We start from the raw sequence: 24068 nt of genomic DNA on the forward strand, positions 1-24068 counted from the left end.
CCAGAGGGACAGGACCTGCCTGCTGGATGCTTCCTGGGAGCCGCTCCAGGTAAGGCTAGCACTGCTGGGACTCACCTGGCCCCCTGGCAGGTCCCTCTGGCTGGGGGGGGGGTCTCTGCGTGCTGCCCCCCTCCCTCCCCAAGGGGGGAGGTGGAGACGGAGCGGAGGCAAGCTGGTGTGGGGTGCGAGGGCGTGGAGCTGCCGGTGAGTTCTCAGCCCCCACCAATTTTTCCTGTGCTCCGGCGGTTTTTTTTGTTTTGCTCCGCCGCCAGCTTGTTTTTTTTTTTTTTTTTTTTTTTTTGCTCTGGGCCCCCCGCATACTGCTATTTCACCTCTGTCATCTGGTCACCCTATGTGGAGCATGCTTTCAGAAGTCTTAAAAAAGAGCAACACTCTGATGCAGAAACTACAGAATCCAAACCACCAAAAAAGAAAATCAACCTTCTGCTGGTGGTATCTGACTCAGATGATGAAAATGAACATGCGTCGGTCCACACTGCTTTGGATTGTTATTGAGCAGAACCTGTCATCAGCATGGACGCATGTCCTCTGGAATGGTGGTTGAAGCATGAAGGTACATATGAATCTTTAGCGCATTAGACATGTAAATATCTTGGGACGCCAGCTAAAACAGTGCCATACAAAAGCCTGCTCTCACTTTCAGGTGACATTGTAAACTAGAAGCAGGCAGCATTATCTTCTGCAAATGTAAACAAACTTGTTTGTCTAAGCGGTTGGCTGAACAAGAAGTAGGACTGAGTGGACTTGTAGGCTCTAAAGTTTTACATTGTTTTATTTTTGAATGCAGGTTTTTTTGTACATAATTCTACATTTGTAAGTTCAACTTTCATGATAAAGAGATTGCACTACAGTACTCGTATGAGGTGAATTTAAAAATACTACACCACTACCTCCATATAACGCGACCTGATATAACACGAATTTGGATATAACGCGGTAAAACAGGGCAGGGCTGCACACTCCGGTGGATCAAAGCAAGTTCAATATAACGCGGTTTCAGCTATAATGCGGTAAGATTTTTTGGCTCCTGATGACAGCGTTATACAGTGGTAGAGGTGTATTTCTTTTGTTTTTTACAGTGCAAATATTTGTAATAAAAATAAATATAAAGTGAGCCCTGTACACTTTGTATTCTGTGTTGTAATTGATATCAATATATTTGAAAATGTAGAAAACTTCCAAAAGTATTTAAATAAATGGTATTCTATTATTGTTTAATACCACGATTAATCTTTTTAATCACTTGACAGCCCTAGTATTAACCAAAATGTGTAAATTGATTTACTGATGTAACTACAGTGAGATTGAATAAAGGGTATTGTGCTATTAAAATAAGAAAGTAGCTAATAGCAAATAAGGTATATTATATAGAATGTTTTACATCCAGAATTCTTTATATTTGTGCTAAATTTTGCTGTGGAAACTTACTGGTAGCTAAACTGTTACAAATATCTGTTACAAATGGCTGAACTAATTTAGCTGAAACTTTAAAAAAAAAAAATCAACTTGAGACGGATACCTGGCACCAAAAATTTCAGTCCAAGTGGCTGAAGTACAATCCCTGTCCTGGCTACCTCTATATGTGCAAAATTTGGAAGAATTCATTAAGCGAATAAGATGGATGCCCTGTTGAGTCTTGCGAAAGCAGTACACCAGGTTCTTTCATCTGGAAGAAAACCATCACTGATAAAGTTTGTAGATGACACACAAATGAAGAATATAGGTCTGATATAGAGCTATCTGGATCACTTGATAAGCTGGGCGCAAACCAACAATATGCATTTTAATATGGCTACATGTAAATATATACATAGAATCATAAAAGCCTAGGACTGGAAGGGACCTCGAGAAGTCTTCTAGTCCAGTCCCCTGCACTCAAGGCAGGACTAGGTATTATCTATGCCATTATCTAAATCCTTGATGAAGCTATTGAACAGAATTGGACCCAAGACCTGTCCCTGCGGGACTCCACTTGATATGCCCTTCCAGTTTGACTGTGAACCACTGATAACTACTCTCTGGGAATGGTTTTCCAATCAGTTATGCACCCACCATATAGTAGTTCCATCTAGGCTGTATTTCGCTAGTTTGTTTATGAGACGGTCACGTGAGACAGTATCAAAATCCTTACTAAAGTCAAGATATACCACATCTGCCCTTTCATCCCTATCCACAAGGCTTGTTATCCTGTCAAAGAAAGCTATTAGGTTGGTTTGACATGATTTGTTCTTGGCAAATCCATCCTGATTGTTACTCTGGGGGAAGGATAGCTCAGTGGTTTGAGCATTGGCCTGCTAAACCCAGGGTTCGGACTTCAATCCTTACAGATCGGGGGCAAAAATCTGTCAGGGGATTAGCCCTACTTTGAGCAGGGGGTTGGACTAGATGACCTCCTGAGGTCCCTTCCAACCTTGATAGTCTATGATTCATCACTTTATTATCTTGTAGGTGTGTTTGCAAATTGATTGCTTGATTATTTGCTCCATTATCTTTCCAGGAATTGAAGTTAAACTGACTGGTCTGTAATTCCCCAGGTAGTCCTTATTCCCCTTTTTATAGATTGGTATTATATGTGCCCTTTTCCAGTTCTCCAAAACCTCTCCTGTCTTCCATGAGTTTTCAAAGATCATCACTAATGGCTCAGATATCTCCTCTGTCAGCTCCTTGAGTATTCTAAGATGCATTTAATCAGGCCACAGCAACTTGAAGACAACTAACTTGTCTAAATAATTTTTAACTTGTTCTTCTCTATTTTAACCTCAGATCCTATCTCATTTTCACTGGTGTTCGCCCTCTTAGATGTCCAATCACTACCAAGTTTCACTTCTTGGTGAAAACTGAAACAAAAAAAAAAAACCAGTTAGCATGTCTGCCATTTCCACATTTTCTGTTATTGTTTTTCCCCGCTCATTGAGTAACGGGCCTACCCTGTCTTTGGTCTTCCTCTTACTTCTAATGGGTTGGTAGAATGTTTTCTGGTTACCCTTTATGTCCCTAGCTAATCTAATCTCATTTTTGTGCTTTGGCCTTTCTAATTTTGTCCCTACATGCTTGCATTGTTTGTTTATATTTATCCTTTATAATGGGACCTAGTTTCCATTTTTTGTAGGACTCTTTTTTGAGTTTCAGATCATTGAAGATCTCCTGGTTAAGCCAGGGTGGTCTCTTGCCATACTACCTAGCTTTCCCATGCAGTAGGATGGTTTATTCTTGTGCCCTTAATGATGTCTCCTTGAAAAACTGCCAGCTCTCTTGAACTGTTTTTCCCCTTAGACTTCCTTCCCATGGGATCATACCTACCAACTCCCCGAGTCTGCTAAATTTGCCTTCTTGAAATCCATTATGTTTACTATGTTGTTTTCCCTCCTACCATTCCTTAGAATCATGAACTCTACCATTTCATGATCACTTTTACCCAAGCTGCCTTCCACTTTCAAATTCTCAATCAGTTCCTCCCTATTTGTCAAAAATCAAATCTAGAACAGCCTCTCCCCTAGTAGCTTTCTCAGCCTTCTGAAATAAAAAATTGTTTCCAATACATTCCAAGAACTTGTTGGATAATCTGTGCCCTGCTGTGTTATTTTCCCACCAGATGTCTGGGTAGTTGAAGTCCCCAATCACCACCAAGTCCTGTGCTTTGGATGATTTTGTGAGTTGTTTAAAAAAAGATTCATCCATCTCTTCTTCCTGGTTAGGTGGTCTGTAGTAGCCCCCTACCATGACATCACCCTCATTTTTTTTTACCCCTTTTACCCTTACCTAGAGACTTTCAACAAGTCTGTCTCCTGTTTCCATCTCATCTTGGCACAAAGGTTATAGGACATATTAACACAATGGGGGACTCTACCCTGGGAAGCAGTGACTCTGAAAATGATTTTGGGTTGATGGTTGATACTCCGCTGAACATGAACTCCCAGTGCGATGCTGTGACCAAAAGGGCTAATGAAATCCTCGGATGCACAAACAAGGGAATCTCAAATAGGAGCAGAAAGCTTATTTTACCTCTGTATTTGGCACTGGTGCGACCTCTGCTGGAATAGTGTGTCCATGTCTGGTATCTACAATTCAAGAAGGATGTTGATAAATTGGAGATGGTTCAGAAAAGAGCCACAAGACTGGTTAGAGTATTAGAAAATTGTAGTGGGACTCAAAGAACTCAATCTATTTAGCTTAACAAAGAAAAGGTTAAGAGGTGACTTGTTTACAGTCTTTAAGTACCTACAGGAGAAACAAATACTTAATAATGAGTTCTTCAATCTAGCAGACAAAGGTATAATACAATCCAATGCCTGGAAGTTGAATCTAGACAAATTCAGATTGGAAATAAGGTGTACATTTTTAACAGTGAGAGTAATTAACCATTGGAACAATTTACAATTGGTGGATTATCCATTGCTGTCCATTTTTAAATCAAGATTGGATGTTTTTCTAAAAGATATGCTCTAGGAATTATTTTGGGGAAGTTCTGTGGCCTGTGTAATACAGGAGGTCACAATGATCCCTTTTGGCCTTAGAATTTATGAATCTGTGAAGAGTCTGGTTGGTACAAGGCGCCTCTGTGTCTTGCAAAACTTGTATGAAGAAAGTGTGTAAGGTCTGTGTGTGAAAGAACCTTCGGTGGCTGGGCGGCATAGTGGCTAGATCATTAGCCAGTGGGGATGTAGGGGGACCTGGGCCCTCCCTCTCCTCCAGGTCCCAGCCCAGGACCCTACCAGGGGAGATGGGTCTCCCGCCTGGCCGGTGTGGGTTCCCCACTGGTACTTCCTACTAAAGTCTCTTTCTGTTCTTTTTGCGGATACAGACTAACACGGCTGCTACTCTGAAACCTTAGTTTGGGGCGTAGCCCCAAGTAGTCCAGTTATCCCACAGTTGGAGCTTATCTGCAGACTCCCCTTGGCAGGGGAAGGCTTACTTGCCTCCAGTAGCTGCATTGGCTGGCAGGTCGCAGATCCCTACCTTCAGGTAGGCAAACAGAGAACTCTTGCCTCCTTGCCAGTCAGTCCCCCACTTAGCCAGACTCCCTTCTTTTCTCCCCTCTCCAGGCCTGGCATTGGCTGCAGGTATAGCGGGGTGGGGCTAGCTGAATCCATAGGGGTTTTTTTAACCCCTGCTGTGCCAAGAGGCAGTTTCTCTGCTCCTGCACACTGTGGTAATATAGTGTCAGCCAATATAATATACAATATTAATATTGTGGAAGCAGAGAAAGAACTGACAGGAAGGGGATGCAATGCATGACAGTTCTTTCTCTGCTTCCACAATATATATAATATCTGGTATATTTTTGTATATCTATGAATTGTATTCATGTTAAACTCTTCCCAGGATGCGTTTTACTTATGTTCAGCTCTTTAACCAAGGGAAAATATGAAATGTTGTAATTTCTGTGCCAGGAACAGAGACATGCCAAAATGACAAGATAAGATAAATGATTTTGTTGATGCTTGACCAACATGCAGACTGTACCAAGGTACAGGTGTCTCTAAGCTTTGCTGACTTCTGGAATACCATGTTCAAAACAGGATAAAAAACTGGCACAAACTGGTGTGTAAATCTTGGGTAATGCTGGAATACCCTGTTTTGTTGTAAACAACTTGAATATAAATATGAGACAGGATGACCACTGCAAGAGATTGTCTTCCAGATCTGGTAATGTACGAACGTCTCTGCATTGTGCTGATTTACAGACTCAGCTACTTTAAGACCAGAACAGACTTTCATGATCATCTAGTCTGACACTTCTGAAAATCACAGGCCACAAATCCTCATCCACCCACTCCTGCCATAGGACCATAGCCTCTGGCTGAGTTAGTGAAGTCCTCAAATCTTCAGTTAAAGACTTCAAGTTACAGAGAATCCACCATTTACATTAGTTCAGCCCAGCAAGTGACCCAGGCCCCTTGCTACAGAGGAAGGCAAAAAACCCTCTTGGATCTTTGCCAATCTGATCTGGGGGAAATTCCTTCCTCACCCCAAATATGGTGATTAGTTAGACCCTGAGCCAGCATCTGAGCAAATCATACCTTTAAGTAATAAAATGACTGGTTGAGTCTAGGTTATCTGATGTCTAATCAATAAGAGAACTGAACCCTAATAACAGACAAACTCTTTAGACAATCCAAGACATTATACAGGTGCAAGTGAAGGTCATGGGCAGTGAGAGGTATTCTTGCAGGCTTCATTGGGGAAGAGAAACAAACTGAAATGAGACACAGATTACATATTTAGGAACAGAGCAAACTCCCTCATCCACCCTACTCCATGGCCCTGGGCAGAATCAACCGATCAATCCTCATAGTCCCATAATGAGTGTCAATTCTTACTCTCAAAGCTACAGGATATGTAATTCCCATGCTGGCTCTCTTCCTCTCCTAGATTGTTCCCAGTGACAGAGCTAGTGTAGGAAACATCCTGAGAAGGGCCAGGGGTCACCTGAGTTGTAGCGTATTAAAGTGCTCTCCGTAGGAATGTGCTACTTACGGTGTAGTGAGCGTGCTCAGTACATCTGCTGAAGCCACTGCCCTTCACTTGTCCTTATTAGCCGTAAGTTTCTGCGGACTGCTTTTGAGAGGGGTTAAAAAGTGGCAAAGGGGGCGAATCGGAGGAGGAGGTGACCAGGGTCTGAGCAGGGGGGTGAAAATGTACTGGTCTGGGGGGTCAAGCAGCTGGAGGCAGCATTAGGAAAGGGGCTAAAGGGCAAAATCAGGAATGAGGGGGGAGGAGGTGGAGTTAAGCCCAGGAGTGAGGTGCTGGCAGAGGGTGTCAGAGGGCACAAGCAGGGGCAGAGGGGGTAGCAGTTACCCCAGTGGCACTGACACACCAGTGCTTTGCAAAATAGTTTGTGGGGGGGGTGGGGGACAGAGGCATTTTTATTTGAGCAAAGTGGCTTTTTTGTATGGTCACACGAACAGTGGGTTAAAAGCAGATGCAGCAGAAGGAAAAGACGGAAGGTCTTTCTTTATAGAGGCAAACAAGCCCAGCTCTGAGATCGCTGCTCAGCCATCCCTCCTACAATGAAGACGGGGTCCCATTCAGTACCTGCACATGCTGTCTCTCCGCTAGCTGAATTGCAGCTGCAACCCTTCTGCTAGTGTCTGTCTGCGCAGTGACAGGGTTAAACCACAGAGCTCGAACGCCTTTGTAGAGAGGACCAGGAACTACTGCAAGGGGGGAAATTAATATAAAAGGAACTTCCTGTCCCCAACTCTCCGTCCTCCTCACTTGTAACTTAGCCCACTGCAGCAGTTGTGCATTAGAGTTGCGTGGTTGAATCCGTTTCCAAAGAAGCATCGGCCCCAAACAAGGAGGACTAGGTTTCCCTAGTCCCACGTGCTGCCAGCCCAGAGAGGTGAGTCTGGGCTAAGAGGAGACAGCAGCGAGAGTCGTAGGAGGGCTGTAGAATTGAATAGCGGGGAGGCAAGAAATCTCTGCCTGCAGACCCAGGGGAACCGGCAGAGGCGAGAGAAGACGAGCCGGGGGGAGCCAACTCAGGGGCAGCTCGTAGTGGGGAGCTGAGATGGGTCAGGGACTTTTCTAAACCGAATGGGGAGCCTGAAGTTGGTAGCCCGGGTCCGGGGGGCGAGGGGGAAAGAGAGATTTCTGCTTGGGTGCAATAGCCTGAGCCTTGAGCAGAGGAGCAGGGAAGTCCTGCCTGGATCTCTCGACTTGTCTATGGAATTGCAAGCACCTTACACAGGAGCCTTTTTTCAGCTGCTTCGCCTTCATGCTGATGTCTCCTGCAAGGAGGATGCAGAGATTTGGGAGTGGAGGTAGGGAGGGCACCTGCCCCTTTGTCTCCCTTGCCTGATGGTGAGATAATATACCTCTCAGAAAGATCTCTTTTTGAGAAGGAATTGTGTGTTCTGGGGTGGGTAATAGGTGTTTTTGTTTCAAAGCCTCTCATGCACTAAGGATGAAGTCTTGCCCTTTTATAGGGTGGCTACTGTCTCCTGTTCTCAGCAGGACTGATGCCAGGCTCCGCTTAGTACAGATGGCCACCACTTTACAGTGTTTGCAGTGGGACTAAAGGCAAGGCTACCCTCACTGAAGATGCCACACACTGTGCTGTCAGGAGGCAGAGAAGTTCATTGAGGAGCGGGTGAACATCTAGGGGACACACAGAGACAGTGTGCCAATCAGCTTAGAGTGCTGTGGGGAATCAAGGAGATGCTGGAGGACAGGAGAATGTGGGGGACAGTAGAAACTTGGGGGGTGGGGAGAGATACTCTTGAGGGAAGGGAATGTGGGGACAGGGTGGGAAAATCTGAGATAGCAGAAGACTGAGGGGAAAGAGAAGAATGTGGGAGACAGGTGGAGGCAGGAGATAGACGAGAGGGGCTGAGAGGTTGTGGATGGAGGAAGGAGAGGGATTGGGGGGGGGAAGAATGGCAGCTGCTCCATCCAGGAGGTAAGGGGAAGATTAGTGGAGTTCCCCTCTAAGCAGCCAGGGAGGTGGCTCATACTCTTGTGTGTGCATTTACCGTAAGGTTGAATCTTCAAGCTGAACTGATCACACCAATGGTGGGGCAGCAGACATACACTGAAGGCTAAAGAATCAGGCTACTCCTTTTTTTAAAATCTGTCTCCTGACTTTTGGGGGCTAACTTGTGATTTTTGAACCACTGGGGTTGGTCAGGCCCGCCAACGGGGGGGGGGGGGGGGGAGGGGGGGCAAAGAGGGGCAATTGCTCAGGCAGGCCACAGAGCTCCTAGGCAGACGAGACCGCACTGGCCAATCGCGGCGGCCCGCGGGGCCCCCAAAGCATGGGGCCTGGAGTGATCATGCACACCTAGGAGTGATGGATTCATCACTGCTGCCCCGGGCCCCACCCCCCCTAGGGAAGGCCCTGGGGCACGGAATTTCTGTCAGCAGACCTGGAGTTGGTAATAATGTAATGTGCATCTTTATGAGCAGGAGGCAGGCAACCCAGCTCCTTCTCTGATTGTTCCCGGGCCAGGGAAAATAGTGATCCAAACAGCGGACCAAATTCAGTGATGAATCCTGGTCACATGCTCCCTGAGGAACATTGCGCATGTGCTAAGAAGTCTCATTACAGCATCTCGGTTGGAGCCAGGAGAGGGAGAGAGAGAGCAAGCAGTAACTGCTGGGAGCTTTAGGAATAGGAACTGTGACGCATTACAGGACTTAAGGTAGTTCTCTCTCTTATGCTTTCCTTTATGTGCTTTCCCCATAAAGTACAGCAGGTCCTCTCCTATCCCTTTTTTCTCTTCCATCTTCAGCCCAGTCTTCTGTTTGCCTCTCGCCCCTGGCCCATTTTCTCTGTCCCTTTCATTCCTTTCTCTGCTTTCTTTCTATACACACACTTGCCCTCTGAATTGTTTTTCATTTAGATTAACGAAAACAACCAATCAGAAAAGAGCAAATGTCTTTTTGGGGTAAGGACTGTCATTTATGGCATGTTTGTACCGCTCCTAACACAATGGGACCAAGCCCGCTCCCAGCCGCGCCGCCAGTGAGTGCTGGGGGATGGTTCCCACAAGCCCCAAGGGCTGGGAGCCAGGAGAGCGGAGCGGGCTGGGGCCAGGTCACTCCACTTCCCGCCACCCTATGAGTGCGGGGTCAAGCTTGCCCTGCGCTCACCAGGCGGCAGGAAGTGGAGCGACCCAGCTCCAACTTACTCCGCTCTGCCGGCTTGTGCTGGGGGGCGGTTCCCCCCTTTCTCCCTCAAGCCTGCTCCTGCCCCCCCCATGGAGGCCTGGGCCCCCCCACACACACACACCCTGTGTGGGGGGCTGTGTAGGGCACCAAAATGGCTAGGGACAGCCCTGGACAGACCCCTTAGAAATTTAAAGAGAGTTGTGAGTTACATGGCTTTATACACTATGCGCCTCTTGTATCTGTTTTATGCAGATGCGACTCCATTGAGTGCAGTAGAGTTGCTCTTGATTTTCTTGGCATGAGTGAAATGAAGTTCTGGCTATTTAAATGAAGGCTATGGGCCTTCGGCTTTTTATCATTTCATTGCTGTCTTGAGAGATCCGGAAGAGAGACTGATGGAGCTGAACCTCTTGCAGTCTGTGAAAGTAAGAAACAGAAATCCATCACTGGAGGCAGATTAGCTCTTTCTTCTTCATGGTTCCCTGGAGTTGGGTGGGTGAGAGAGCCTGGTCTGCTTCTGAATGTATCATTCCTTTTCTCAGTTTTGTTTCTTTCCTCCCTGAAGCCTGCAGGAAGCACCTCTTGCGAGTGAATTTCACTTGGACCAATAAAGCCATCTAGATTTGTTTAAATAGTTCATCTCCAGAGTGTGACGTGCAAGCCTACAAATCATCAAACCACCACAAAAGGTACGCGCAGCAGGAAATGGTTAGTGGAGCTGATCCTAACTATGGGACGCAAAGGATGAATGTTTTTCACCAAGCATACAAGTGAGATGCAGAACTGAGGCAACTAGCGCGTAGGCCCAAGCTGGAGTAACCTCACAAAGACAGACAACAGACATGCAGCAGTGAGTAACTGCATCTGTGTGCCTTCAGTTACAGACACTGCCAAACTGAGTGGTGCAATCTGAAGTAAAGATGGAGGAGCAAGCTGTATTCAGCCATCGACTAGCAGCGGAAACAGCGCAAGCAGAAAACACACCCACTCTATCCCTGTCTGGGACAGTTGACTCCAGTAGTGAGAGGGAAGCCACCCTACAACAGTACAGCATCAGCATGGAGAAGCACTGCAGACACTTTAGACAGTTTTGCTGTCAGGAAGCAGAAGGACCCCAAGAGGTTTATAGCCGACTCTGTGAACTTTCCCATCTGTGGCTGCAGCCGGACCTCCATAGAAAGGAGCAGATCATTGAGCTGCTGGTTCTTGAGTAATTCCTGACCATCTTGCCTGAGGGAATCCAGACATGGGTTCAGAGACTTCATCCAGAAACATGTGATGAGGTTGTTGCCCTTGTAGAGGCTTTCCAGCTAATTTATCAGGAGATTGGGAAATGTGGGCAAAAGGTAAGGACCACTGAATGTTAATTCAGATGAGGGAAGAGGTGAGGTGATGGAGAGAGTGAAGGCGAGATTGTTAGTGAATGTGTAAAATAAAGTATTTTTGTACTCTAAACAATTCCGTTACCACCTGAGGTGAACCCACTAATTTTATTTTGTATTGGTTGAATACTCATGTCTAGAAAGAGTCCTGACTGAGAGAATATTGCCAGCTTATTTACTTTCTTGAGCCTTCAGTTCTTGAGTCCCTGGCAGAGTGCTATCAGATGATAGCTCTGGGGAGGGGAAGCCTAATCTTCTCTCAGGGAATGTGATAGTGCATTGAAGAGGAATATGCTGGTGGTACTTTGAAAATGGTCTTGATTCTGGATGTAGCTCTGAGATGGTCCAAGCTTGAGCCCATGAAGAGCTGACCGAGAGTAATACTTCCAAAGCAAAGAGAAGGAAGAAAAGCTATCAAGGGAGAAGGTAGAGAGAGAAATAGACTGTCCCCCACATTTCATTTTATTTCAAGTGACTCTTCTTTACATTTGAATTTTTCTAAATCTCCATCTCTCTCCTTATTCTTCAACCTGACCCTCCCCCACTTCTGTCTCCTTCATTCTTTTTTCCCAACACATTTTTCCCTAACCTGTCCTGCCCCCATTTTATCCCCCATGCACACACTCCCTCTCTTCTCTTCTCCCACTTCATCACAGAACAAACCCTAATTGGATTTACCTCGTGCCTGTACAGCCTGTGACTGAGCAGCAGGATTGGCACTGAATGTGCATCTATTGAACAGGGAATACCTGTTTCAGATTCCAGTGACGTTCGAAGACGTGGCTGTGTATTTCACCAAGAAGGACTGGGGTCGTCTGGACAAAAGGCAGAGGGAGCTCTACAGGGATGTCATGCAGAAGAATTTGAAGACTACTCTCTGGGTAAAGATTAATTTTACCTCATTACTTAAAAGCTGTGTGGTCTCCCAAGAATTTGTTAAGCTGTGGTTCAGGGTTCTTCTCTTGGATTTCTAGAGGCTCGGTCCTTGTAGTCCCCAGAAACTTTGTGAGAGATACAGTCACTGCCATGCAACCACGATTTTTCTGAATTGCTCTTTTAATTGGAGGAGGCGATCTGTAGTCACACCTCAGCCTCATTCTTGTGGTTTAGTTGTGGAGTATAATCATAGAATTGCTCTGTCCACCCTCCCTGGGACTAACGCCAGCTCTGAAGGTGCTTGACTTTGAGAAATGGGTAAGTGTATTAACATTTGCACTGCTCATGACTTACCTAGTCCCCCATATGTGGATATCCTTGAGTCTCCAAAAGGGAAACAAAATAACTCCAGCTACACATTTTACTTCCCCAGTGGGTTTTTGTGGACATGATCTCATCTGTTGGCATTCTGTAATCCCTGCCTCCATGAAAGAACAGGTTGGGTTCACATCTATGATCATTTATTTGTAATAAATGCTCAACAAATACATAACAAATCGTGGTATTGCCTGGACTGTTTTCCCATTGGCAGGATTTGAGACTCCAAAACCTGATGTGAACTTTCGGATGGAACAAGAGGAAGAGCCTTGCATCCCAGATTGTCAGGATGCCAGAGAAAGGGTAATACCAAGAGAAGCCGGCACAGGTGAGAAATAAATGAAGTTATCTCAGAAACTATCAATTAGTGAATTAAAAAGTTGTGGTTTGAACAAAGCCATCGTGAGTTCTATTTGCTGTCATAGCAACTACTACTTTCATCATGAATGAGATATCATTGTAGGATGGAAGAATGAAAGGTAAATGGCTGTGTTATGGGGCCTGTGCTCTAGAGACAACCTACAATAAAGGAGGGTCTTATAGGGGCTAGAGCATGGGAGAGCACATCTCAGGCTGGGGAACAATACAAAAGAAGCATGGTTTGGTTTTTTGGTGTTTATTTCTCTGATCAGCGGGAGCTGGCTGCTGCTGCTGACTGTGTTTTTTGTGCAGTACTGCTATGAGAATTCAGCCTATTCTCGTGGCAGATGTTAATCATGGCTTCCAAGCAAACCTTACTGATTTCTGGCAACCACCATCCCCTTTTCCCAGGTTATAAACTGAAAGCTGCCTTGCCTTAAGGTGACTGCCACTTTCCTACAGCCTTTGGATATGGAAGTGAGGCTAGCCTTAGTAAAGATGGACATTGTCTCTCATGGTCTACAGTGGGACTGAAGCCAGGCTGCCCTCAGTGACGATGGTTCCCCCTTTCCACTCCCCTGGCATTCTAGGGTTTGAAAACTGTACAGGGCCAAGGAGGGTGACTTGAGGGTGACTTGCAGGAAAACATGGAAAATGAAGCTTTGAGGGGTGGGAGACTGAGGTGAAAGGAAGGAAATATATGGGAACATGTGGGAGAACGTGGAGGGAGAATGTGACGAGCACAGTGGACTGGGTAGGGCAGGGAAAGAAGACTGGATAGTGATATAGAGAGGGATAGAATGGCAGCTTCCCCAGGGGTTAGGTTAGGATAAGCGGAGTTCCCCTCCACAGTCAGAGGTGTAATTTATTGTTTAATGTTTGTTTGGCAAATGAAAAACAATGCAGTTCCCCCCCCCTTTTGTTTTTATTAGAATAGGTGCTAGACAAGACCCTCTGTAGGTTGACACAAGCTGGAAATATTTTTTTATGGCAATGTCCTTGGATTCTAGGACATCTGGAAATTCTGTAGTCATTCCAGATGGAATTATAAAAGTGGAGGTGTTTATTGAAGTAGGTACAGAAATTCAGTCAATACTGTACTTTTATTTTTAAAATAAAATTGATTGTCCCCACACTTTTAGCTTTGGATGCACTGCAGCATTTTCCTAACTATCATGTAAACTGCTGGAAGAGGGGCAGCAGCGGCTCCAAGCACGTGCCTGGGGCGGCAAGCCGCGGGGGGTGCCCTGCCAGTCCCTGCAAGGGTGCCGTCAGGCTGCCTTCAGCGGCATGCCGGCAGGAGGTCTACCGGTCCCATGGATTTGGCGGCAATTCAGCGGTGGGTACGCCGAAGCCACAGGACCGGTGGACTTCCCGCAGGCACGCCGCCAAAGGCAGCCTGGCTGCCGTGCTTGGGGCAGCAAAAAAGCTAGAGCTGCCCCTGAAGAGAGGAAGCTGGAGATTTTTGGCAACTGAATAGGGGACTTTTGACAACGGGGGAGAAGGAGTGGGGGGTGGTTCAGAACTAAGGGATAAGCACAGGAGCTGAGTACTTCTGCTAAAATCAAAAGCAGGGAGATAGTTAAAAATACAGTCCCCACCTCTGAACTATCATTCCAAGCTGCCTGCAGATTTGAGAAGGCAATGCTGCATCAGTCTGCACTCAAGTTTAGTTTTTTCACAACTCTGAGGGCTAGAAGCAGAGGGCCTGATTATCACTTCCAATACAGCCTCTTTACCTGGCTGGTAGGTAGGGGCCAAAAAGCTGGTGCGTTTGGCCACTGGGAATATGTCCTTGCAGAGGAGGCTTCATATAACTTCTGTTGGTTCCCTGCTTCCCTCATCTAACAATCTCTCTGCTAGAACTGAACATCAGAACCATATTTTCTTTTTAAACAATGAAAGAAAGATATTTGAACCCAACTCTGCCTCAACGGGAGGGCAAGGAGTGAATTCAGCAGCCATGAAATAGGATGCCCTTGCTAGTGAAAATAGATTCTCCTTTTCTTGCAGCATGATCCTTAAGTGGCATGCTCAAACCCCAATAAAGCAATTGATTCACAAGTGCACTAGAGTTCTTTATCTCCCTTGTTGGCCACAAGAGAGACAGAAAAAGCACTGCAGACAGATTTAGAATTATCTACTCTAAGAAAATGCAATATTTTAATTCCCTACTTTTGAAGAAATTTAAAAACACTGAAGTGAGAATCATTATTAAAAAAATGTTTTTTTAAAAGCAAGAGACAGTGTCAGAATCACTATGCAAACTGCAACCAGAGGCACATGAATAGAGCCATAAAATTCAGCTTTACACACTTACAATGGGACATGCTCAACTCATGAAAGATGGACTGTTAGTAAAAGCTTATGTCGATGGAATGTTGTCTAAGGCCTTGTTTACACACAAGGTTTAGTTAAGCTGATGCAAACCTGTATTCTGCGCTCTCATGTAGAAGTGGCTTAAATTTATTTAACTGAAGTCAGTAAGGAATGGACTTACTCTAAAGAAATTGATTTAAGAGAGTCCACAGAAACCTATGTGCAGTCACAACCAACTTGTGTTTATAATTCAAAGATAACACATTTATGTTGCTAAGCACAACTGTAGGAGCAAGGTGCTCCTAAACATGAGTAAGGGAGTCAAATCTAGCCCTATAAAATAAACAGTGATAGGTGAAGAAGTCCCATTTCAACACACCTAATAAATAAATAAAAAGATGAAGGGCTAGATCACACTTGGCATGTTCACAGGCCCATAAAGGTAAAGGGCTTCTTTATCCCCATAGCCATTCATATGGGGGTTTATCACAAAGGGAATCCTTATACTCAGGAATGCTTCAATCTAGTGTCAATGCTGGTACTAACCTTTGCAACAGAGTGGTGAGGGGTATGACCAGACTCTGTTCTGTAGCCTCTCAGGACCTGAGGCAACTCCTGCTGACTTCAAAGGGCACTGGAAAACAGCCTTAAAGGTGGGACTGAGGCTGCTCTCCCTGCAAATCTGTGCCTCTTTGCCTTGTGAGACCAACTCAAGGGCTGGGATTAAATGCCACCATCTAGACCCTAATTAACTAGATCAAAGAGATTTAAATACCTACTTAAACACTAACAAGCACCACATTTTCCATAGAGGAAAATGTGGGATATTTAAAGAATAGATTAACTGTAACCATGGTAACATTTTAAAACACAAACCAGAGTGCTATATTAAAACCAATGCAAGTTTATAAGCCTTTTCTCATGGAGAAGTCTTGGGGAGTAAGAAACAGCACCAAAATTTATAGGTTTATCAGAGAGGCCAGCCAGTAGAGATGCTTAGTTAAGTGGTAATCAGTTCAGGCCACTTTATTTAAACCCACCTAAATTAAGGAAGCCTTAGTTAAGTGTGTCAAGGACACCTCCATTCTGAGCCCCTTGCTTAGAGACGTTTAAGAACAGTTAGTTAAATTCACCTCATTTAAGAGCACAAGCATCAAGGATGCTTTAGGAGTAGCAAGCTGAAATTAAGAGTGCATCAACAAGGTGCATTTTAAAGACATCTCAAACAAGGGCCATTTAAATACACCTCATATAGTTGGGGACACATTAGCTAAGAGCACCTCAGATAAGGATGCTCTACTTAGGTGCATCTCCATGAAGAACATCTCTGTTAATAGAGGCTGCCTGGGACAAATCCATCCTTGGTATTAAACCAGTTACTACAGTAAGCAAATGTGTGATTGATTTGATCCCCTATGTTCACTGACTGCATCTCAGCAAAGGATGCCTCAGAGATTAAGAGCAGGGTCAGTGCTATAGCACTTGAAAGGCCTCTCAACTGTAACTCTACAATATAAAAGCCATATTTGCCTCAGACAGGGTAAATCAGAATGACAGGTACATATATAAACATTTTGTTTGCCATGTTTACAGTACAAGGAGGATGGATCAGGCAGTTGTCGGAGTAGCAGGAAGTTGAGAGATTGGAGGTTGTGCGGTAGCGAGAATTTCAGAAGTAGATGACTGGGATGAAACCTGAGAGGAAAAAGGCCGGGCATTTTCTGGGAGAAGGTTACTGGGGTTAAGAAGAAGTGGAAAAGGCAAAGAGGCCATAGCAGCTGCCTGCTGTCCTAACAGAAGTCCCAAGCTGTACACATTTGAATTAATGAGATCATTGCCCGGGAGGAGGACATTCAGCTGTTTCTGAATCTCTTGAAGGACCTGTAGCTGACTTTGCTGATTCAGAAGAAGCATATCCATGTTGTCCCTCATTCTCCTCACTGTGTGAAGATAAGAGTATTAATTTCTACAATTTAAAGTGCTATGCGTGGTACTTTAGAAACCTTTTTTACACTTACACTCTTCAAGTATAAGTCTTGACTGGTCCATAGCTACTTGCTCTGCGCCACCATTTTGTTGTTCCTCATGACATACTATAGAAGAGGAATGAAAATAATATGTTAACATTTTAAGTGTAAAAAGAATGTAGAATAGTACATCACACATTTACATTTAGCATGAATTATGTGATAAGCATCATAAGGCAGAACTGTAAATATAGGATCATCTATATTTACAAGGACGAGCTCTTGCCACTAGTTCTCCAGTGCCTGGCTCCAGACCAGAGGGAAGCATATTTCACTCATTTTACAAAAGTGAAGGTGACTACCCATAGTGCAAGCCAGCTGAATGTCAGGCCCTTTTTAAAAAACACACACAAGTCCCCAGTATCATTTGATAACCTATGTTAAGCTCACAGAGCTAACCATATATAATGACATTCCTACTAAGGGCTTGGCTACACTTGCAAGTTAGAGTGCATTAAAGCAGCCCCAAACACCCTAGCTCACTACCCATCCACACTGGCAAGGCATGTAGAGCGCTCTGACTCCAGGGCTAGAGCACTCCTGGTACTCCACCTCGGTGAGAAGATTAACACTTGCCGCGCCTTGGCTGAAATGCCCAGGTGTCAGTGTGAACGAGGTGTTGCATTACTGCACTCTGATCAGCCTCTGTAAATGTCTCATAATCCCCTTAAGTCAAGTAGCCACTCTTGTCATTGTTTTGGAATCACTGCAGACATGCCGATATGCCCTTTGAAAGCGCCATTTCTGACAGCCAGCATGCTTATCTGCTCCGAGACAAAGCAACCATTACTGTGGAATGCTGTGTATGGGGGCGGGGAGAGAGGGGTCTGTTGCTGTCTGAACTTACAAGATGGCATGCGGACATGCTCTCAGTCCCCCAAAAACCCACTCTCTCCCCCCCCACATATGCACAACACACTCCCTCTCACACTCCACCCTACCCCCTCATTTGAAAAGCACATTGCAGCCACTTACATGCTGGGATACCTAACACAATACACTGCTCTCTGTGGCCGTTGCAAGAGCTGCTAATGTGGCCACGTCAGTGCGCTTGCAGCTGTCAGTGTGGACAGATTGCAGCGCTTTCCCTACTGCGCTCTATGAAGGCTGGTTTAACTCAAAGCTGATTCACTTCAAATCTGACAGGCAAAAAAATCTAACTCAGTACCAGCCTGAATCTATGAATTCTGAGAGCAATATGACTTCTTTTGATGTCCTATAAGATGGGCCCCCTTGTTGCAACTGAGTGTCTTTTATACAACTATGAAGTAAGTATTACTACTCCATAATAAATGGGATCAATTTCTTTTTAAGTAGGCTCAGTATTAAGCTGATGTTATGTTCCTTTGTTATCTAATGAGGGGGAAACTATTTCTTCTTAATGACAAGATGTAAAGGGGAAGTGAGGTTGTGACTTTTTGGAGAGGAGGGCTTATTTTGTATAAAAAGCTTTAAGTTTTTTATAATTACAAATGTCAGGAATATGAAGTTTTTAATCTTCACTGTTTATGTTGGGAGAGCTGGGTAGGTAACTCCATTATCTATGGATTAAGAGTTTCACACACTTAGTTTAAGGAAAGTTAAATGCTTAGACAGAGCTTCTCTCTCTCTCTCTCTCTCTCTCTCTCTCAAGTGTTTTTTTGTTAGATGTGACAACTGGAATAAAAATCACTTCTCTCAATTAGGCTGTGATTAACTGCTCTGCTGAATCAGGGCCTCAATCAGGTTTCACTTCACTGAGGTCATAAAACTACTTGTTCCCCAGTCATCCATAGAGTCTTCCATGGTAGACAACCCTTGAATTTCTAATTTGAAAGAATTTCTAATTTAAAAGAAAAAAAAGTCAACTTAAGTATTCCAGTCATTTATATTATATATGATACACACACAAGAAAGGAACGAACAAATCCAGTTTCCTACCCCATATTTTCTAGGCCAATTTAAAAAGAATATACAAGATTATGAAATTTGTCCATGAGACTCTTAAGTAACCCCTTAACTTTAATATATTACACAAGTACTCCCAGAAGAACTGAGTACCGTTCTGTACCATGTATATTAGAAGATACCTCTGTTAAATAGAGAGTCAGTTTCTTTAGTAATCACGTAGACTGGTTTAAGTCTATCTGCTTTATTGCCTAGTGAGTACTGGATCCTTTTTAAAGGAGAGAGAGGAAAATGGCTCTTTCGTTCTTCCAGCATCTCAGAAGAGATTTTTTTCTTAATAAAGAGTCAATATGTAAGGACTCTTGTTATGCTGGTTTATAGGATTAAAGAGGATGGCAAAAAGAGGGACTTACCTTTAATAATTCGTTAGGTGCATGCGAGTTATCAGTGTTTCATAGCTAGCTATCTTAGGGCTTTATACTGCCATGCATCATCATAGTATCTGAGCATCTTTCATGTGAAATCAATAGTGAAGTCTCTAATGCTATTCCTGGAGCATCATACAAAAGTGTCAGTATTGACATTATGGATGCATTTACTTAAGTGGGTCTCTGTTGGACATTTCATAGATATACACAAAACCCAAAGTGTAGTAGGCCAGGCCAAGTGTTTAGAATCCAATGGAGGCCACAGGACTGTGTACTAGACTTCCTGTGCATTGGAATAAAGCCAATACAGATTGTGTCCTCCATTTATTTAATCTAAGCAATCAAGTTACCTGTTGCACATTCACTGGATGTCTCTCTCACATGGACTTTCTGATGTTTAAGGAAGTTTGAGCTCAGGCGGAAGCTCTTCCTGCATTCAGTACATTTGTAAGGTTTCTCTTCTGTGTGGCTTTTCTGATGCTGGACAAGGGCTGAGCTGCAAGTGAAGCTTTTGCTACATGCCGCACAAGCATAGGATTTCTTTTTCATGTGGGTTTTACGGTGTGCAATTAGATTTGAGCTCCGGCCAAAGCTTTTCTCACATTCTTTACATTTATAGGGTCTCTCTCCTGTATGGATTCTCTCATGTACCACAAGGTTTGCCTTTCTGCTGAAGCTTTTCCCACACTTAGGGCATTCAAAGGGCTTTTCTCCTGTGTGGATTTTCAGATGGTTCAAGAAGGTCGAACTCCCCTTGAAGCTTTTTCCACATTCTGTACATATGTAGGGACTCTCTTCCCTGGGGGGTTTCTGTTGATTAAGGGTGGCTTTTAGTTTCTTAGATCCTCTTGCTTGATGAGCGGATTTCATGCATCTCTTTCTCTGCTGCCTTTCTGGCCTGGCTTTCCCCCAGCCAGGACTCTGGGCTTCAGCTGGTCGCGATAACCCATCCTGCTCAAGATCTTCCTGATTAGGTTTCTCCTCCTCATTTTCACTCATAGTGCTATCGCTTGCTGGAATAAAAATGGGAGTTCTGACATGGTTTATTCCCTGCCCTGGGGAGAAAGAAAGCCTTGGACTGGTACTTGCAAAGCATCTCTCTCTAATTAGTGACTGTTCATGAGGCCTTAAATCCGAAAAAAAATCCCACCAAATCCTTTCCCAAAGGGAAGGAGGAAGTGAAAAGAGGGGATGAGAGGACAGAAGGAAATAGGTGATGGAGGAGTGGGAGAGAGAGGAGTGAGGGAAGACAAAGATAAACAGATGAGACTCTCTCCCCTCTTGAGAATTTCCACCCCTCAGAACAGGGCAGATTAAGCCAAACACTTTGCCCATATAAATCCTGTTGCAAAGCAGGAAGAGAAAGGAATGGGCTCAAACGAGTGACCCCTCCCAGCTATCTCATCTTAGCCACTTATTCCTCTTCTCTCAGCCCACATGCCCTCCACCTCTGCCCATTTAATAGAGAATGAGAGCACCTCCCTGCAGTCTGCCTGCTTTAAAATTGAGGTTTCCTCTCCCTCACACCAGGAACCTGGGCTTCCTTCTGATTTACAAAAATGTATGTTTAAGAGAAAGTCTCGCCCAGGAAAGCTAACAGGCAAACTGATTCAGTTACTGCCATTCAGTGCATTAGTGAAGAGCCTGCTAGCTCATTCCCGAGGTTGGAGTTACACATGTAGGGAGCTAAAAACACCACAATGTCCCTTTGGCATTTTCCCCTCTATTGGGAGGAAGGAGCAATTTCACTCATAGGAGTAAGGAGGCTTCCCCCAAAAACAGCTGCAGTGACTTGCAGATATTGTGTGTCTCTGCAGTGACCAACAGCCTTCACAACCCTGACAGTGCAGCAGGACCCAGGTAACCTTCACAGCCCCGCAAAATGCTTTTAAGGGGTAAGAGATACTTCAGATGTGAGCGTCCGAATTCACCTGCTCAGATCCCCTAACTTCTGGTGTCCTCCCACTTGGGGAGGCAGAGAGGAAGATAAAGCCAAAAGAGAAAGAAGTTCTGGCTTTTGTTTTCACTCATTTCAGGTGGATTTTGTTTTCCTGTTTTTAAAAAGTAGAAGAACCCCGGGGCAAAAAGGAGCACTCAGCATCACAGAGAGCACATGACTCCAGCTCAGTGCCCAACACAGGCTCTGGCATGGCAGACTGCAAACAGATCAGAGAAGACCGACTTCAGAGCTCACAACACCTTTGCTGATATCCCAGCTTTCTAAGTTCACTTATTGTGGGTGACTTAACTGCTATAAATTACTCCTCCTCACCTGTGCAGGAGTCTCCTTGGATCTCACTTTTTCTGGAGCCCTGGAGCCCAGAAGCCATAGGCTCTTCCTCCAGCTCCATCTAGAAGAAGAGAGGGGATCTGGAGTTTGAAACCTTATTTAGTGGGAAAGAAAACAGATGCAATGCACCCCAGCAGTGATAACAGGTTATGTTAAGACAATGAGGGAGAACAATCCCACACTGGTGAGCAATTAGCCAGGGAGCCCAGAGTTTGGTGGAAAGAGCCTCAGTTTGGCAATCTTACATGTAAGAGCAGGAGAAGAGAGTTTATCCTAAGGCAGGGGTTCTCAAACTTCATTGCACTGCGACCACCTTCTGACAACAAAACTTACTACACAATCCCCAGGAGGAGGGACTGAAGCCTGATCCCACCTGAGCCACGCCCCCCTCCAGGGGGGCACAAAAGCCCAAGCCCCATCACCCCGGGAAGGGTGGACCAAAGCTGAAGCCTAAGGGCTTCAGTCCCAGGCAGGGGGCCTGTAACCTGACCCTGATTCCCAGGGTTGAAGCCCTGGGGGTTCAGTTTCAGCCCCAGATGGTAGGGCGCAGGGTTCAGCTTTGGTCCCAGCAAGGCTAAGCCAGCTTTGATGACCCCACGAAAATGGGGCTGTGACCCACTTTGGGGTCCTAACCCACAGTTTGAGAACCACTATCCTAGAGAAAAGGTCAGGGTTAGTTAGCACTCCATGGCTCAATCTCAACCACTTTCCTAGTGCCAACAAGCTCTTAGTGTTGGCAACAGGGAAACCCACCCAACACTATATTAACCTACTCTCTGGCCTTAGTGCCCCCTCCCACTCCCTTAAATTCTCCCCATGGCACTGCTAGTTCCTCTCCCTTCCTTCAGTTTCCTCCAGAACATAATTACCCCTCCCCACACACTCCAGTTCCTGAGTTCCCCATCCAAGCAGAGTACCCTACATTCAGGCCAGGCTCACTTGATGAGGCCCAGAGGGGCTGGTGCTTAGGCTGTAGCTCATGCTCCAACTTTCCCTCCTTCTTCTTCCCCTGGGCTCCTCTGTATGCCCTCCTGTGAGCCTTTCATTGGAGAAGGTGCTGAGAGCAGTGATTGGCTGACAGAGTCAGGGTGGGAATGGCTCCTCCCACTGCCGCAGGCCAAAAGAGTGACTGCAGCAAAGGCTGAGGGCCCTGGGGAGATGGCAGAAGTGTTTGCTAGGGCAGAGTGTGTGGACCCTTCCTACAGGCATACATGTAAAGAGCTGGTGGCCTTCATGTGGGAGCAGCAGAAAGTAGTGCTACTGCCCCCTTCTGGAGAAGGAGAGGAGTGGGGAAGCTTTACCAAGATATCTGCAGGGGAGAGAGGGTGATCCACCTTAGACCCTTGAAGAGACTTCAGTTTCTCTGCTAATCTTTTCATTCTGTTATCTCATCCTCCTGCTTTCCCCAACACCCTTTGTCTGTTTTGTCCACCTTATGTGGCCTGTCTGACCCTCATTCTGTAAACTGTCTGCCACAGGGCTCTTTTGTTTGGTATCTCTCTGTACAGCATAAAGCCTAGTAGAGCCCTGATCCTTGTTTGGGGTTTATAGGCATTACCCTAATTCAGCTGTTCTAAAACTGTGGGTTGGGACCCCAAAGTGGGTTGGGACCCCATTTTAATGGGCTCACCAGGGCTGGCTTAGACTTGCTGGAGCCAAAGCCTGAGCCCCACTGCCTGAAGTAGAAGCCTGAGGGCTTCAGCCCTGGGCAGCAGGGCTTAGGTTACAGGCCCCCTGCCTTGGGCTGAAGCCACTGAGATTTGACTTTGGGCCCCCTGCCCAGGGTGGTGGAGCTTGGGCAGGCTCAGGCTTTGGTTCCCACCTACTGGGGTCATGTAGTAATTTTTGTTGCCAGAGGGGGGGGTGTTGCAATGAAGTCTGAGAACCCCTGCCCTAATTCAAATAACAATCTCTTTTTATTATAAATATATCTGTGCTGGGGGGATACTGCTGCACACAATGCCAACTACACTGAGGCCTTGTGGTGGGAAAGGGAGACATAGGGAGATCTCAGTTGCTCTGTAGTCAGAGATAGTTAAGGATGTGATAGTGCTGTGAGAAATGGAGGCAGGAGGCCACTTGAAACATGGGCTCAAAAACAAGGGAGGAATATAGCCTGAGATGAGAGTGGTTCCTTTTCATACAGTCTATACTGGCTAGCAAGTTTCATAGAATATCAGGGCTAGAAGGGACCTCAGGAGGTCATCTAGTCCATCCCCCTGCTCAAAGCAGGACCAATCCCTAACTGGTCCTCTCAAGGATTGAACTCACAACTCTGAGTTTAGCAGGCCAATGCTCAAACCACTGAGCTATCCCTACCCCAGTTTCCTGTGGCTCCTCAGTCGCAAGTCTCCTGTCTGTTGCAAAAATATGTGCCACAGCTAGCGAAATAGAAAGAATGAGAGACTTTTCCCCTGGAGTCACCGAACCAGGGTGTTTCATCCACAGAACTATGGCTACTTAGAAAGTGGTCTGCCTTAGTCCT

At 45.4% G+C, this 24068-nt stretch overlaps 1 protein-coding gene, 1 long non-coding RNA gene and 1 pseudogene across 2 annotated transcripts; 1 reads left to right on the top strand and 2 right to left on the bottom strand.

Annotated features, from left to right (window-relative positions):
* LOC128842829 (uncharacterized) lies at window positions 1–7237 on the bottom strand. Its single transcript, XR_008446132.1, has 3 exons — window positions 7057–7237; window positions 4024–4079; window positions 1–2858 (listed from the first exon to the last, which is right to left on the bottom strand). It is a non-coding gene; the product is annotated as an uncharacterized LOC128842829 (long non-coding RNA).
* Window positions 7234–24068, top strand: part of LOC128842824 (zinc finger protein 394-like) — a 22078-nt pseudogene continuing 5243 nt past the window's right edge.
* Window positions 15362–21323, bottom strand: LOC128842801 (zinc finger protein 22-like). The gene is made up of 2 exons (XM_054038994.1): window positions 19644–21323; window positions 15362–17044 (listed from the first exon to the last, which is right to left on the bottom strand). The coding sequence occupies exons 1-2, from the start codon at window positions 20626–20628 to the stop codon at window positions 16947–16949; spliced, it is 1083 nt and encodes a 360-aa protein (XP_053894969.1). The 5' UTR covers window positions 20629–21323; the 3' UTR covers window positions 15362–16946.

Source organism: Malaclemys terrapin, chromosome 1 (assembly GCF_027887155.1).
Source record: "Malaclemys terrapin pileata isolate rMalTer1 chromosome 1, rMalTer1.hap1, whole genome shotgun sequence".
Taxonomy (NCBI): Eukaryota; Metazoa; Chordata; order Testudines; family Emydidae; genus Malaclemys; species Malaclemys terrapin.

Bases quoted from the DNA above. Each gene is read 5' to 3' on its own strand.
- LOC128842801 (XM_054038994.1), bottom strand. From the start codon at position 20,628: ATGGGCAAAGTGTTTGGCTTAATCTGCCCTGTTCTGAGGGGTGGAAAT. The intron at 17,045-19,643 runs GTAACTTGATTG...CCTCTTCTATAG, and splicing joins ATCCAGTGAATGTGCAACAG to TATGTCATGAGGAACAACAA.